Below are 18,111 nucleotides of genomic sequence, written 5' to 3'. Positions count from 1 at the left end.
GTGTGTGTGTGTGTGTGTGTGTGTGTGTGTGTGTGTGTGTGCAGGTCAAGCAAACATCCTTTCCTACTTTATTTCAAGCTGTTGTGCTGATCTCTAAACATATTCTTTATTGTTAAGCATTTGAGATCCTTTGGAGAACACAAAATGAACCAGGAACACATCTTGACAAAATCCAACAGAAGTTTCTCATGGAGCAAGCTAAGTATTCTCACTCCTTTTTGCTCTGCAGAGTTCTCCAGCATCTTTAGAGAGCTCTGTAGCTGTTGCAGTTTCCTCCCATGCAACTTGTTAAGTTGGTTTGTCTGGTTCTTGGTTCTGGGACAGTATTGCACAGATGTTTTGCTTGAAACAGCTTCCTGTAACTACTAAAAACGTGGTTATCGAGAATGGCTGTTGAAAGCGCTAAAACACAAAACTCAAAGCTAACTGATGCTTTAGGGTTCTGTAGAGCTAGGAGGAACTTAGAGGGTGGGCGGAGCTCGCAACCAAAATTGTTTCACTGGGAGCTGTGTACATCCTTTCTCAGTTGGTACCAGCAGCTCATGATTTGGTTGCTCCTTTTTTATTGGAACAGTATGGTATTGATAAGTGACACTAGTTCAGTCGGTTACTTCCTGCCTACACTTGTACCATAAGTGCTCATATGTATAACCGTTTCATTTCTGGAATCATTTATGGACATCCTCCTTTACTTGTGGTTAGTAAACCAATGAATGCAGGGTTGCACCCTATTCAGCCCTTCCTCCTCAGAGACCCATCCTCACTTAATAACCTTTTTGCAGCAGCAACAGCATCAGGCTGCAGCATAAAAAGAACCCTCTGAGTCAATAAGTAATTTCCTCTGTCACTGTTGAACTGACATCACTCAGCCCCCTGAGGCTGATGGGCCCACTGGACTAGAGTCCCTACACAGGCTCCCTGTGGAATACCCAGAGAATGCATGCTCATCCCAGGGTCATCTAATTTTGTTTCAGTTTTCTTTGCCCAGAGGTATTCCACAGCTGGCGAGGGGCATCTGTTCATCAAGGGGAAAATGTGTATAAGCTATGTCCTGATGTTTGTGGATCAGTTGACATGTTTATGCATTGCCTTTTCAGCCTCACGTTACCCTGCAGTTACCCAGTGTCTCGACATTCTGAAGAAAAAGTTGTTTCTGATTGTGCTCCGTGGATCTTATGGAAACTTTCCAAGGTTTTAAAGCAGGCCCGGCGCCATGGGAGGGTCAGGTAGGGCCAGGCCCTCTCATTTGATATATTTTCCCTCCTTTGAAATGTTTTACAATTATGTGTGTTATATGTGATTAGGCCACATTTAGACCAATCGCTATTCAGAACACATCACGCAACAAGTTTGTGTTACACTTGATCCCATATTCTGGAGTTCTTCTGAATTTGGATCCCGAAGCCTGCCTATTCTGTTATCAACAAATAATGGACGTCCGAAATGGCTTGTTAGCATCAAGCGGTGAGTTAACTATTCCCATATTAATAAACAACTCTGCTGCTTAGTGTGTAATGTGGTGTCGCTCTGTATTGTATGTGTTTTTGCTGCTGTGGTTGGATAAGTGTACGACCAAAGCAAAGCTGACACTTTGCGCCGCCATGCAAAGGGGCTTTGAATGTTGCTGTTTATTTATGTGTGTTTTTGAGCAGCTTGTGTCTTTATGCGATGATGCTGGACATGCAGTTTTAATGGTATTTAATTTGTGCCTCAGCACATCACGTTCTTTAAGGCCCTCCCATGAAAATCACATGCCCTCTCTGAAGGTTTGCTCTGGCGCCGGACATGTTTTACAGCATGTCTGTCCCGACATGTTCTGTGACCTTGTCGTCTGATTTTGAAACACAGTGCTCACACAGTAGGCGGTGTGTCCTTTGCGTAGCGAGGTGGAAAGCAACGGTATAGAGCTCTGGGTGATGGATGGATAGGTAATATGTTTTGCCATAACCCTAAGTTTCGAGGTTCTTGCTTGGCCTTGGAACTGGGTAGCCATGTGTAAAACTGCTGCATCAATACGAACATCTCCTGTTTGATTAGCAATCTATTACGGTCAGAATTTGTCTCTATTGACTGCTGTTTTCAGCGATATGTTAAAATTTTGCAAGATTGTTAAGGTAAGATGAAGAACTGAACCCCCTGGGGTATTCAGTTCTTCATCTCAGAAAGCAAGCATCCAGCAGTCTGTTTGAAGTAGCACCTGTCACTGCTCAACCATAAAAACAGACAGCTATATTTCAGCTGTGGAGACTGCTGAATCTGTCTTTTGTCCCAAAGGACAACAACTCAATTTCAGCCCCATATTTTTTCCAATTAGGCCAGAAAAGAACTGTTCAATCCCTCTGCCACTGAATATCCATGAGTTTATCCCATGTCAAATTCTTTGCATGTTGATAACTCACAATGTGTAAGAAATGGATTCTCTGATCATGATATCGTTATATCTTAAGATTTCTTTATTAAGGCACATAAGCTGCTTCCTTTCATAAACGAATAACCCCAAATCTGGTAAAACTCTGGGAGGCCCTATTAATCATTGTACTGCCCCCACCCCCCTCCACCCAAGCCCTCTGTTCACCTCCAGGAACCCAATAACCCCTTCATCATTCTCAATGCCCTGTACGCCCACTCCTCCATCCATAAAACCTGTCGCCTCATTCTGTCAGACCACATGAGCACGGTCACTCGGGAGACCATTTCCAATCATCAGCCTGACCTATTACAGTAGGGATTTTAAAGCAATGGAAATGTGATGTCGCGGAATCTAATTTAGCAGTGCCGGAGCCGACTCAGTTAGTGCAGTTTGGTATCGAGCTATTATCAGCATCAGCAAAATGCCCATTTGCAATGAGGGGAAGTCTCTCTAACAACACTTTACATGGATTGGTAATGATTATCAAAAATAGCATGGTGCTAAAAAAAAAATATTGCTGCTCAAACCTCTGTTGAGCTAAACAAATGTTTACCAATATGACATGTACTATATTGATGTGAATAATATTCTGCTTTTTGTTAACATAATGTAAATAAACTATTTTCTCCAAACCAATCAGCTTCCTTCATTCAACATTCAATGTTAGGCCTCTTCGCTAGCTAGCTAACCATAGATGCTACATCTGATTCATCGACTTAAACAACGCAGTTACAGCTACAGCAAAGTGTTGGGCACACTAACAACCCTGTGATTGCCACATTACACATAACAATTACAGTATTTTATTAATAGGAGTTATATTTAAAATAAGGTCATTTTTTTATCATCTGGATTACAGTTGCCCAGTGCAAACGCGCTACAATGTTTTCTAAATGCTGCATGTGTTGTCAAGTTGGTGAAGGTGTTTGGGCACATTTTGGTTTAATAATTTCACGTTTTTTGAAGCTGCAGCGTGTTTCTACGAATGAAAACATGTTGGGCTGTTGCAGCATGTTTGCACCTGTCGGCCACCTAATAACAAAAACATGCATCTATCCTATATAGCGTTCAAAAAGATCTATCACATCGTTGAATCATTGTTAAACCTGTTCAAGCTTTTATTTTCATCTGAGTTACAGTGGGACCAAACTATATTTGGAGAGAAATTCATATTAAGCAGAAACTCAAAATATCTTCCATTGCAGAAGTGACGATGAGGCCTACAGCATTCCTACCACGTGAGTTGATAACAAAAAGGCTTAACACTCCACAGAGCCACCAGCAAATCTTACATTTCCACTCCATGTGACTTTTGTTTACTGGGCCGGTCGGTACCACTGTTGCCAGGACAGGACTGTTTACATCCTATCAGGTTCCAGTGCCGCCCCCCCCCCCCCCCCCCCCTGTCATAGCTGGAATGCTAATGGCTTAGAGGAGACCTAGATAATGACTGGGCCTAAATACAGAATCTCTCACTGATAAAACGCAGTCCTCCCCCTGCTGGAATGTACCGCCATTTTCATTTGATGATAGAACACAAGCACGTTAGCACATAGTCTGTGTATGGTGTGTATGCATGACTACGTGTAATGGGAAAGGTTCACAAACACAACTCAGATGAATGCTTATGTTGCTCTGCTGGATGTTTCAATACATTAAACAACTGTTTAATATCAGCAACTGACGTGGGCAGCTTAGGATGTTTCTTTGCTAAACTTATGCACTAGGCCTCTGAAAATGATGCTATTTGGTTTTCTATACCTTCTACTATATTTTTCCACACATTCATCAAAATATGACATTTTTCAATTACATTTTTCCCATATTGTGCCAGGTGTGGGTAGGTGGGTGGGTGTATGACTTCATGTGATGTGTCTCTTACCTGATTGCAGGTGCTGATGTCCACTCCCCCTTTCAGAAACTCCAGAACTTTGTCAATGTTCCCTGCTCTCGCCGCTCGCAGGAAACTGGTGTTACTGTCCGACTGGAAGAGAACACAGGAGAAGATATTTTAAAATAAATCTACATAATGTCCAAACCACATTTGCATTTAGTTATTGACGGTACATGAGGGGCAATAATCACATCATTTTGTCTTTTAAGCTAAATAAGTCAAATTCTTTCTCAAGAGTAATACTCTTGAATCAGTGTAACGACTGAATGATCACCACCTGAAAAACATTGGTTGTTTTTTGTTGACCATAACATTTTATTATACAAGCTTGAGAGATGGGTGTACCTATCTGACCCTGCTTTTAAGTTGTTCAAACTCATCGGCTTGTCTTCAATGCTTAATTTGAAAGTTTTGAGTAAATATGACATGCTGTTTTGACATATGGCACTGGATACCAACATGGCCTTTAGGGTTTGTTCTGGGTCTGAAAGAGGTTTTGATGTGGACCCAGATTATATTTGATATTTTATTGTTTTTAATGCTAAACATGGTCATTAGCTACGCTGGTCAGAACCCAGCAGGCTCCTTTAATTGTATTTAGTTTTAATGGAAGTTATTTAGTGACATAACTGTGAAGTTTAATCAAATCTAATGTATGGATGCTGTATTTTCTCCACTCCATTGAGTATAGTTTAAACACAATTATCTTTGCATTCAAGCTTGTGCAATTCAAATGTTTACATTTTCAGTAATTGCAGACATGATAAGGCATATACGGTTTCCTCAGGGTTCAATAAACATGTGTGTCCAGTGTTTGTGAAGGACATGTCCGCTGTTTGTTTCATAATGCTCAGAGAGCCGCAGTTGGAAGCAGACCAGGACTGTAAGGAGGCAGAGTGATTCAGCATTTTCCTGTCTTTGCTTCACTAAAGCTAAATCCTGGCTCACATACAGCATTTCAAAGCTCCCAGCTCTCTGCTCCTCCTGCAGAGAGAAACACTGTGATGCTTATTTTTACTGCAGTTAAAGTGCTTCCAAACAGAGGTCAGAGGTCACATGCAGGAGGATGGAAGAAACTCATGGTTTTGCTCATAGACACGTCAGCTGATGTTCTCAGATATTGTCTCTTATTTTTTAATGTAACAGTTTCAACTTTTATCAGCAGTGTTGAAAGTCCATATGTTTTCCTTCTGAAATCCCCCTCTGTCACTCATACTCCCCCCCCCCCACCCCCCAGCCCCCAACACACACACACAGTTTCCCAAACAGAAAGCAGAGATTAGAGGAAAGAATGCTGACAATTTAGTGAGCACTGCAGCACTGATGTCTCCTTCAGACTAATACAACAGTGCTGGTCTGATGGTTTGAGCTAACCTGCAGTCAGCTGCTCTCTGGCTGCTGCAGAGGACTGCACTGCATCACTCAGACTCACAGCCACAGAACCACCTTCAGAGGATCACCTTTCAGTCCAGAATGTACACATAACATAAGCTACGGACTTACTGACGGATCATAATTCACCAAATACACTCTAAAAGTCAACTTGCAGAGACTTGAAGGACAGAGATGGTGCAGTTTCAGGGCTGGGGGGGTTACTAGTGACCTGTAAACAGATGTGATCAGTAACCTATTATCAAAATATAAAAGCAATGTAACTTGAGTACTTTAGGTTACTTTTGGATCACCTCACTTTCAAATGCAATGCAAATAAATCAAAGGAAAAAATAACATGGCTTTGAATGAAGTGTGTTATGTCAACAGAGCAGTGTGACCTCAGGAAAGAAGAAACCAAGATATCTGGAAATTGTGTCAGAGATCTGAGCTCACAGAAAATGCTCCGTTTTAGTTTAACACACACAGTTAAGGTCACACACACTATTTTATGAACATATAGTTTCACCTGCTGGATTAAAAACAGAACAAATGAACCAAAGAAAAAAGCCATGAAGCAGATTCAGGCAGAAGGTGTATGGATTCACGCTGAAATCATTAGCCTACAGAACAGCATAGCTGACAGAGAATAACATCTCCAATAAACACAAGATGATCATTTTTTGTAACTTTGTAATCCTGCTAATGATTCCAAATGTTTTAGAAATGTATGAGAAATCTGATGTTTTGATGTAACTGTTAGGGAATACAGAGTCCCGTCACGTGTCTGTCAGTCCCTGAGAGTCTGCAGTGATGATGCAGTGGCAGACGGAGGTTGTTTGAGGGACATGTTTAAAATAAAAAGTCTGCCAGCTGCTTGGTGCCGCACCACTAAGGCACTGGAAGGGCACCGATACCTGCATCACATTTCCACGTTTTGTCCCCTGGCATTGCACTCTTGAGGCCACTTTATGCTGTTCAATCTACCTTAGAGGGCATTTTTGGTGCATTTCTTTTCAGACATTGGTCTCCCCCCCGCCTGTAGTGTATAAATGACCGGGACTAAAGCCTGAAAAGACTTGTTCATACAGCCTCATACATGTTCTCACAGGGTCACCATTGTTTTTACTGCACAAAGAGGCCATTACCCACAATCAGCTGTCTCATCATGTCCTCACACTGCCTGCAGTGCTGCAGAGTCACATTATGCAGGACCTTTCCCTAATCATCGTTCCACTACTTGCGGGTTGCTATAGTGACACTTAGACCAACAGGACTCTCAGACAAGTGAGGCTTTTGAATGAAACACTTAACATTGCAGAAAAAGGGAGGATTGTTGAAGGCAGCTTCCTACAGAAATGGTTTCATAACTGCTGTACGTAAGGAGCTCAGTCACTCTCTCTGACGGAACGTGTGCGGTACGTCCTGAGCAGGAAGGCTTTACAAGGCCTACAGTTACAGGAAAGTCAAGTTTGGGTGAGCCTGCAAAAAATATAATTTCTTTCCCCAAGATGAGATGAAGTTGAGCCCCAACATCATTAAACACTCACTGTGACATCATCAATGTGGGATTTGTTGAAGGGACAGACGAGACAAAATCAAGATTCTAAAAAAACTCTTTATTTGTATTAGTTTTTATTTTTAATGTTACAGTTTAATGTTTTACTTCACCGTATTTACGACTGAGTCCAAGTGCAAGTTACAATGACAACAGGAGGGAAACAACGTTCCTGAGACATGTCTTCATGCTTTAAAAAAAAAAAGCTCTTTATGTTTCTCATACTGCCTGTGCTGCAGCACCTCTTTTCACCCTCTGTCTGAAACCAGAGCCCAGTCTGCTCTGATTGGTTAGCTGGCCCACTCTGTTGTGATTGGTCCACTGCTTGGAGATGTCTCTCCCCTTAGCCTATCAAGTACAATGTGTTGGGGCGCTAGCCAATAGACCCATATTCAGACGATTGAGATTTACAAAACCTTTAAAACCCACGACAGGAGAAGGTGAACCCTAATAAGCAGAATAGAGCCCCTTTAATATAACAAAACTAACAAGGACATTTTTCAAACTTGACAAATACCAAAATAATTAACACAATTAACATCAGAACGGACATAAAAATGCCATAGCCTCAGCTAAGTGATGTAATATAATGTAAAAAAAAAAGACAACTTGAGTCGGCATGAAGGTCATTCCTGCTATGCTTCTGTCTTCACAGTAAAACTAGTCAATCTGAAACTGAATTTGATGCAGTAAAGATAAATCTCCGCAGTAACACCGACTGATCATATCATTAATTTATACCTAATTGTTTCATGTTTTCTAATTAAGAACAATCTGTTCCTGCCTGTTGCAGCTCGTGTCTAGACACATTACGTCACGACTTCATCAAACCTGCCAAGCATGACAAAGTCAAGTCCTAAAGCCCCCCCACCCCCCCACCACTCCGCCCCAATCACATTACATGAAACATTCATTTAGAAAAGTCTTTATCTGTAAGGCAGGAGGAGCGGTATCAATAATGCAACCTCCCCCCATGCCCCTGCACTCTCTGTGAGAGACCAGTACCAGGGCTGGAAGCATCCTTGCCCCTCCCAGTTACCACGGCGACAAGCACTGCCCTCTCTTGAGGTAACCATGACAACAAGGCTCTGTCTGTCAGCAGCAGTAAGCACATAAAACATGAACGGCATCGCTTCCTTTCAGAGCTGTCAGCAAGCGCCGTCAGGGCATCACACACACACACACACACACACACACACACACATTTCTTCGGTGATTACACATCATTTATAGTGTGTTTTTCATGTGTGGACGTATCACCTAACATGTTGTAAGCTCAAGACTTACAGTATTATGGATCCAGCTAACACCTACAGCTGGTTACAGTCACACATGTTCAACCCTTTTGTTGTCTTCCTCTCAACTTTTGTGCTCCCGGCAGGACTAAACAAGGAAAGAATAAGAAACCTGTTTATTGTACTTTGGTTATAGGAATAAAATGCACAACACTGACAATCTTGTCTGGACCTGGATCATTCCCTGCATAAGATTCGCTATCTGGTGCCTCAGCGGCAGTTTACTTTTAAAGCTCTCCTATTATCTATACAAATACATCTATACAAAACATGTCTGAAGTGTTTTGCTCAAAATACCAAACAGATCCCCCATTGTAGCATGCCTCATCCCCCTCTATTTCAGCCCTGTTCCTGAAGTGCTGATTCTGTGACTGTAGCTTTAAATGAACTAGCTGCTGCTGGCCACGCCCCTTTGGAGCTGCTGCTGGCCACGCCCCTTTGGAGCTGTTGCTGACCACGCCCCTTTGGAGCGTCACGATCTCTCCTCTGAAGACAGTTTTCTACCGGGAGAAACTCAGCTAAACGCTGCCGTGATTAAATGCCATATTATGTTCCAAACCACATCCAGCATTATTTCTGAAACAGTATGGAGCTCAAACGTTTCTCTCTCGGTTTACCACAAGGACAGAACCTTTATTACACACAGTCTCTCCAGTGCAGCGTTAGCTCTGAGTGTTAGTGATGCTTGCTAAAGTAAACACAGACCATATTACTTCCAAAACGCGTGGCACATTGTTTCTGATACAGCACATAGCTTGTTCATTCTCCAGTGTCTACTGCTAGAGCAGTGACATATTTAATATACCAACTTTACTCTAAGTCCCTCCTGCAGACATCCTGCACAGAGACACAGAGGTGCTGCGGAGGGGATTCAGCTCACGACTGTATATTGCGGACGGAAATCTGGATCAGCTCGTTTGTACCCCCGCTTTTAAAGATGTGGGTAAGGAGGGAAAGAGAGAGGGTTGTATTTTCTGACACTTTGTGAGTCTCCTTACACACCGGGGACACACATTTATGTATAAAAGACATCAACAAGTGCATTTTCCACAATAGAGGACCTTTAAGATAAATATTTGTTTTACTTTTCTATGATATTGGCCACTACAATAAATAATAATCCAAATCCATGTTATACCTTTTGAGCCACTTTATTCTGACTTATTACCACATGTTTGTACTCTTCTTTTTAAAATAGATTTTCAAGAGACCTAATTTACACATAATCAAAGCTGATTTCTGATTTTAAAAAAGAAATACACATTTTTGGGTTTAAAGTTTTTACAAAAAAAAGACCACAGATGCGACAAATTTGAATAAAACCCAAAACCTAATGAAAGTGAAAAAATTATTCTGCCACTGACATAAAATAAACCTTTATCCCAACATAAAAACAGTTGAGAATGAGTCAAATTTGCCACGAGGACAACAGGAAGGGTGATGAATCACTGTCACTGGTGTGTGTGTCGCCCTCCTCCCTGTCCTTGAATGTTCTGCAGTGTTTAAGCGACTGCCGCCCAGTGGCTCTTATCCCATGTCTGATGAAGTGCTTTTAGCTTGTTGTCCAGCACATGAAAAATAAATTCCCAGCCAGCCTGGACCCTCTCTAGTTTGCAAACAGAGCCAACAGATCCACAGAGGATGCTCAGCCCACTCCTTTTCACACCGCACACCCACGACTGCAACACCCGACAAGAAGAGAGCTCTCTCCTCTCCATAATCGTCTGGATTTCAAACAACAATGAGAATCCATATCTGCAGCTGATCAACTATCTGCAGGAGTAGTGATGTAAGAACAACGTGTCAGCCAATCAAAGGGATCATCGTGGTGAAGACACACCCAACTGTCTGCACTGAAAGAGCTACAGGAAGTGAATCAGTGTCACAAAGAGCCTGTCAGCTAATCCACTCCCCGGGGAGAGCAGCTCAAAAACAGATGTAATTCTTAAAAGGAAACTTAAAAAAGCAAAAAGAACTGTGCCAACTCTCGTCACCGTTTTCAAAGGAGCATTAAAGCATCCTGACTGAAACAAACTGCCAATTATTCAGTTTTATATTGTTTTTCCTTGAGTAGCATGAAATAAAGTGGCATTCTGCTGCGAGACCCTGGGTTATAAATACACAACAGTACAGTAAAAATAAATGCATATCAAAATTACCTTGAATTTTAACAATGTGTGCAAGAGCAAATACGTTAAGGACCACAATACAGCTTTCAAAAACAGCTTTATAGTGTTAACCGCCCTACATACCATAGCCGATACCTCACATGTAACCTTAATCTAATTCTAATTTTTCAATCTTTAGAAAGAGACACACACGCACACACACACGGATTGAATCTCTTCTCCTGTTAATTGATTGAAGACACATTCTATTCCTGCCTGTCCAGATGGAATAACAGTATTTCTGTTTACTAGCAACCACCCTTCTCCCAGTGTCTCGTACTTAAAGCTCCTTTCAGCTTCATGCAGACACAGGTCCGTGCACTTATCGTTTTAAGGTATGACCACCACCTCAAACTAATCCAATCAAATTACCGTTACAACTAAAAACAGTTTTTGCCAAATAAAGAGCTGCTCTTTACACTGGGAGGTGATAATGATTGTAATTAGAATCACACACTTGCAGAAGCTTCATGCAGAGTATAAATAACCTGTTCCAGTTCATTCTCCTCCAGCTGTCATTCTGGAAAGCGACCCATCTCCTTCACCTTCCCTGTTTCCATCCCCTTCATTCACTTTATGAGTGGTGTCAGCTGACCGGCAGACAGCAGTGCAGAGCTGGGTCAAGTCCAAGAAAACTTGGAAATGGCCCAGCCAATCAGAGCTCTTCCTGTGGCCCTATCAGCATCAGTGAAGGACGTGGAGCATCATGTTTTTGTTTCGACATTAATGAACCAGGCTATAAAGTCGTTTTATGCACCAATACGGTTGTGTCATATATGTAAAAACTGTAAACCTTTTTGTTTAAGCTGAAAATACTTTTTCAATCAACATAATGTTTCTTCTCACATTTCGGCCTTTATAAGGATTGGGAAGGTGTGTTGCTTTTCATTCATCCGATCTGGAAGATTTAGTCCAAGATTCAAAGGTTTTAATGTCAGATGCTCAGCAGCTTCAGTGTAGGAATGGCAATGAAAATCTTGAGTCCCTAGCTCCTCCAACAATGCAACATATTATATAAGACATAAGAAAAATAGAACTAATTCAAATTCAAAAATAAAAAAACACTGAGATAAAACAGAAAAAACTCAAAGTTGGAGAGGACCTAAAGACACGGCAGCCATCGTCACTGGCGCCATCTTTGAAAATGTGCTAATGATAAATCCTCTCAAAGAACCTTCATGTGCTCATATCCTGCTGCTGGGAAAACAATACCAGCAAACAGATCAGAACCACTGGCCGTGCTGCTTTGGTCCAACTACTTTAGTCAGAACGCCTTCATAAAATCTTTCCCATTTTAGCATGGATAGATGTTGCTCTTTTATTTACCCATGCTAGCTAAGTAACGAAATGGATGGCATTGTCAGTTGATCCGTGATTATAACTAATGCCTTAATAAACTCCACTTCACAAATGCAACACATGTTGGAAGCATGCATGTTGTCTCCACAGTACCACTTAAAGCTCATGAACACACCACAGTCAGAAGAGCAGCTCACCGGCTCCAGTGGAGAGGCTCACTGTATGATGAAGCTCTCCGTTCCCTCTGCTTTGCTGCTTCACTAACTGTATTTAGATCCCTCCTCTCTTCCTCCCCTTCATCCTCTCAGATAACAAGCAGGATCTGGTGCTGCAGAGGTCAGTGCAGGCCGTCAGTTCCTGCCTCCTCTCTCAAACACAGACTAATATAGCAGCCATTCCCTGAGCTGTCAGGTAACAACCACTCTGGACCTTCTGAGGTACAACCAGTCAGAGGTATGAGACATGAAGACATGTTGACAGTGTGAGAGAGCTTGAAGGCAAAAGCACTTTCTCTTTTAGAGGATCAGCACTTTCCCTTAGAGCATGGGTTTGTTATGTATCGAATTCAATGTTAGGTTAAAGAACCGTATGTTTTAGCTTATTAAATATGACCTCATGCATTTTCTATCAAAGCTGACATTTTAGAAGGCGTACTATACGTGCGGGCAATTTAAAACACATCACATACTGGCACAGTAACACATCCAGACGCTCCAGAGTGAACCTACATCCACATGGTGATGTTAACCCATATCCACTCTTCCTGTTTGGTCTCCACCAGCATATCAGAAAATATCTTTAGATGATAAATATATGCTCAAAAATGAATACAATTAAAACCTACACAAACTAAAATGATTTCTACAGCTAAAAGAAACGACAGAGTTTTATTTTCAGAGTAGATAGTTTCTAAATAGTTATTGAACCTATTCGGTTCAGATTGTGTTACTTCAAAGAGTAAAACAGCTTTGAAAAGGTTTTTGAACAGTTTCTAAAAGAAATTGTGTGTGACTCTAAAGTAAAGTGTGCAGACTCAATATGGTAGATCTCTCAGTGTTCTCTTGATGCACACTTTTCTCCCACAATGCAATACACAAAGGACATAGAGTAGCAACTCACCAGAGAGACTCCAGACTAAATGAGTAAGATTCTTGGTGTTGTTTTCCCGGGATGCTGCTAAATTTATTCCACTGCTTTTCAAATGAGCCACAGAGTCCACATGCTGTTGTGCAGGGGTATTTCAGGAGCAAAAATGTCACACTGGCATTTAAAAGGTGAGGAGCGGTAATAACACCCAAGCCCATCCTACACACACTTACACACTCACCAACCACAGGCTCCTCACACACACCACACACTAACACCTAAATAATGTATGTATTCCCGTTATACCCATCATAATGGACCAATCAGTATTGATTGTGAAGGCAGAACTTAAAGCACTTCTACTTCCATTGAAAACAGGAAGTAGACGAGCTTGTCAGCGACACAAAGAACGTGAAGCTGTGACCTGCATAAAAATACCTCAGGTTCAAAGAGCTCACACGTCTGCTGTCAAACAGTCAATCAAATCGCTCATATGCAGAGGTGGAAGAAGCACTCAGAACTACAGTGTTAAAGTACTCAGTTACAAGTCTTGCACTCAAAATGGTACTTAAATAAAATGACAAGCGTTTTAACATCACAATGTATTTTAAGTACCAAAAGTCTATCTACATACTTTTCAGAATGGGCCACCATAAGCAACATATATTTTAAATATTTGTATTATAATTATTGATGAGTTAACGTGTTCATCACTTCAGTGTTGCACTTGGTAAATGTGGGATTTATTATTTGGATTTCTTTTTATACTACCTTAACCTACAATAATATATGAAAATGTAATCGGTGATTTATATTTTGTAATTACTTAATCTGCAAAGTAGTGAGTAACTTAATCTGTAAAATAAATGTAGGGGAGTATACATACATACAAGTAGAATAATGTGAAATGCTCAAATAAAGTACAAGTACCTACATGTTTTAGTTTAGTACAGTGCAGTAGCAAACACTACATTCCAGCACTGCTCACTGAAACTGAAACGTTGACTTTAATTAAATAAAGTATAGCACTAATATTAAGTTTAAATAGGTTTACTTAATAGTATTACCTTCAACTAACCTGAGACAGTGATGTGAAACCTGTTGACAGAACACATGTAGTTTGCTGCACCTGCCACCTCCAGGGGAAGCTCTTACCAGCACCAGAGCAGTCTGCTCGGGGAAATGATCCACACAGTAGTAGTCTGGGAAAGCGTTCTGGTCCAGGTGGGACTGGCTGCCGGACGTCCTCAGACCCTTGTCCGAGCCGCACACCTTACACATAGCCGTGTTGCCCATGCTGCAAGGTTTGCTATCCCATCAGAACCTAAAGGAATCTAAGTGAGTGCCTTTAATCACTCTGATAATCCAGCCCTGCTCCCCCTCCCCCCTTAAATACAGACTAACATCCAGGGGGGACGCTCCTGTCCCTGTTGCACCGTAACTGCCAGCAGAGCTCTTACTCACTGCTAATTCCAACTCTTTGACCATTGACTAACACCCCCCGCCCCCCCCCCCCCCCCCCCCCCCCCCCCAACCCGGCTATTTTTACACCCACCAGCCTAGATATGCATGTAGAGAGAGAGCAGAGAGTGGCTGGTCCACATGGGGCAGCATGCCAAAACAGGGGGCTTCACAGACACACTTTGGACTAATATGAGGCTTATCTGGGCCAATCATTGGTGATCATATGCAGTCAAACGTTATGTTCCAGAAGAAACACTGAAACTACCCGTGGTTCTGGCGACAGAGCTGCTGAATGTAAATGTAAAAGGTTTACTACAAGTCGAACAAGTGTGTATGGGGCCAAAGTGTCAATCTGTGGATTTAAAAGGGTCTCATTAGAGCGGAGATGACTGAACTTCCTGTACGGCATGTCTCACCTCATTGTTTTGGCCCTGAAATATCTCCGAGTGACTTGCAAAGTGAACATGAGTCTGTCTACTCATGACTCCTTAAAATAGTATAGGAGAGAGAACATCAGAACAGTACAAGTACACACACTGGTAAATAATAACACTGTCAGTGCTGCTGCTGGTTATTGCCATGCGTGAGTTATCCCAGTTACTACCAGAGTAAGATGACTCCCAGCGACCTTTCCCTAAATGTCTTCCCCTACACTGAAACCTTCGAAATGCTTTGAACCCGATGCTTGCTGCCCAACAGCTGCTAGAGGAACTATAGGAAAAATGGAGTGAATGTGGATTTGTGTTGTAACAAGAAAACTACAAACAAACATGCAACTATCAAAGGAGTTAGAAGCACGCAGATGCTGTACTTAAAGTACAAATACAACAGTGTGAAAATACCGTTACAAGTATTAGACAGAAAGGTTACTGAAGTCAAAGTACAAAAGCACTGGCATCACAATAAATAGTAAATGGAGTGTGTTCAAATAACGCTTTGTCCAGTCTTTAAGACCCCTCAAAGCGCTTTGCATTTACCAGTCATCATTCACCTGTTCACAGCTCACTCATACAGAGGCAGGGGCTACACATCACACACACTCTCACACTCACACATTGGTCATCAAGATTAACTCGGGGTTGAGTAGAACCCCTACCTCCAGACATGTGAGGTACTTTATACTTAAAGTACCAAGTACCAAAAGTGAAATGCTCATTATTCAGAATAAAGTATATAATATATTCTGCAATGATTGATGTATGAATGTCCTGATTTTATTTCATATGATTAATGCAAATCATTCATATAGTATGGAGGATAAGTATTGAATGTACCTCTGCATTTTAGGGCTGTGGAGTACAGTATGAAGTATAAATAAGTATAAGTTAAATACAAATACCTCAAAATTCAAAAATTCACTATTTACTATCTGGATTAAAGAGAGATTGTCTGGAAAGCGGATAGATCTCGAAATATAACTTTGTTAGGTGGTTATCATATGAGTCGACGACTTGTGATCCGCACCAGGAGCATACCAGGCTCACGGACCGGTCTAGACACCGGTGTGACTTTTGCTCAGCATCATGGTCACTAATCCTCATGTCATGGCCTGTTTAATGGCAGCAGCAGGATCTGTGTCAGTCTGCGGCCCTGGGCACAGAGCTATTGATCCCCTCGGTCTGCATGCAGATCACTCTCACAGAGACCTTTTCATGCCCATTGATTGGATCTGAGAATGAATGGCATTCTGTTTAATAAAAGCTTCAGAGTTCAGGTTCCCGCTGTCACTGCAGGTCAATGTCTGTCCCCTTCACGGTCAGATGTGTGTGTGTGTTCACGCCGTGTGCATGTATGTGTCCTTGTCTGATGACATCAGCGAGGTGAATGTCCCCATTCTCTGTGCACTCTTCTAGGACATGACTCATATAATACTGTCACTATGGAACATATCCCATAAACAGCTCTCCTTCACTGAATATCTTAGTCTAGAGAAAGAGCCCTCATTGTTGAGAGTCAGAGAAACCACAAGAGAGGGCCGCCTCTGTGAATGAATTAATATAAACACGCACATGACCGTGACATGCATAATATCTGACAAAAGCAAAAGCTTTATTTATTGCTCCGAGGAGAACTTATTACCATCTCAACACATTTAATGAAATAAAAAACCTCCATTATAAATGAGTTCAAATGCTAAATGGATATATAGTTAAAGTATAGTGATGGACTCCTGTTGAACAACATAATATTCAAAGCCCACAAATACAGTGTCTCTTTTAAACAAAACATGATTTAGTGTTTGGGTATAAACGGTTTGCATGTTTTGATTATCTTAAATAAGCAGAACTGCAATGTCAAAATCATGTAAATTTGATCTTCGAAACCAACTTTTAGAATCATACAAAAAGGTAGTCTACCTAAGAGAAGGATGGCTTGGCACCGCTGCGCTGGAAAACATCTATATTATGTAATCTAACTATGATTATCCTTCTTACTGGAGATGCAGTGGGGTTACATGAGCTTATAATGTAATTTACTACATTAAAGACACTAATGGATGATTCCAAATGACTTCCATTATGCAGCCTGATGACACAAAAGTGCTACACTGTGATGTGATGTGTCTGACAAAATGAGATAGAGCGCAAGAAAATAGGATAATGGTCAAACAAATGGAATCTACTGAAGGAGCAAACTGATTGTCTGTCCTCAGGAAACAGTTTGGTCTCTGATAGGACCTTCAGCTGAACGGGTGTCAGGTGTCGTGCTGGTTCTGTCTGCAGCTGTAAGGGGAGAAGGAGGACTGTGGAAATATCAGGCTGTGCGCTGTAGCAAGGTTAAGGCACGAGGTCATGTTTCAAACACACTCAAACCCAGCTCCTTTGGGTGCAGTAAATAGCATTTCAAAAAAGAACGTGTTAAAGTTGCTCCTCTGGTGTTCAGAAAATGTTTCAACAAGTTGCTTTGTTAGATGCTATATAAATCAAACCACAATACCTTTTGTTTTAAAGCAAGATATTTGGTCAAATGTTGCTGCTGTGGCAAATAGATTGATTCATTTTCCAAATGATTCCCTGACTGAGAAAAAGGTGAATTAGGAGACTCTAGAGAGAATGCAACACCCAGCAAGAAAAGGGTCATGTGACCAAACTAGCAATACTGTTAGCATGTTTATTGCCAGCTTATCACTCCAGGTGGCACATGATCATTTGTAAAGGAAGAATATGTAACTTCTTCTTCTTCTACAAATAAAATGTTGGACCATTTCATTTCCTGATGATTTGTTTAGATGGCAAATGTGTTGAGTGTTACCATTCATGCTAAATGCAACCACCTCAGACACAGCATTCACGATTTGGCACTAACTCTCATTGACACACTTCAGTTAGGTTTAGCTTGAGAAAACGTGACAAATCAAGAATGGCCTTCCAACGCTTTGTCCCCTAACAGACCTTTTTAGTTTCATTAACCTTTTCCTGTGTGTCATTTACTTAACGTCTCCTTCCATCTCCTTCCTAAACAGCCATCCTCTGCCTGAACATTCATCCAATTAGTAGCGAACGCATAAGGCTGTGTGTGTGTGTGTGTGTGTGTGTGTGTGTGTGTGTGTGTGTGTGTGTGTGTGT

At 41.5% G+C, this 18,111-nt stretch overlaps 1 protein-coding gene across 1 annotated transcript in view; it reads right to left on the bottom strand.

Moving 5' to 3' along the window:
• The window catches only part of ank2b (ankyrin 2b, neuronal), a 99,121-nt gene that overhangs the window by 65,615 nt on the left and 15,395 nt on the right, over positions 1 to 18,111 (bottom strand). Inside the window, exon 2 of the mRNA XM_063900401.1 lies at positions 4,293 to 4,394. Within this exon, the coding sequence (XP_063756471.1) occupies positions 4,293 to 4,394 (102 nt within the window). The remainder of the gene's footprint in view (positions 1 to 4,292; positions 4,395 to 18,111) is intronic.

This window comes from Eleginops maclovinus, chromosome 14 (genome assembly GCF_036324505.1).
Source record: "Eleginops maclovinus isolate JMC-PN-2008 ecotype Puerto Natales chromosome 14, JC_Emac_rtc_rv5, whole genome shotgun sequence".
In the NCBI taxonomy this organism is placed as follows: Eukaryota; Metazoa; Chordata; class Actinopteri; order Perciformes; family Eleginopidae; genus Eleginops; species Eleginops maclovinus.
This window is presented reverse-complemented; position numbering and strand designations above follow the sequence as displayed.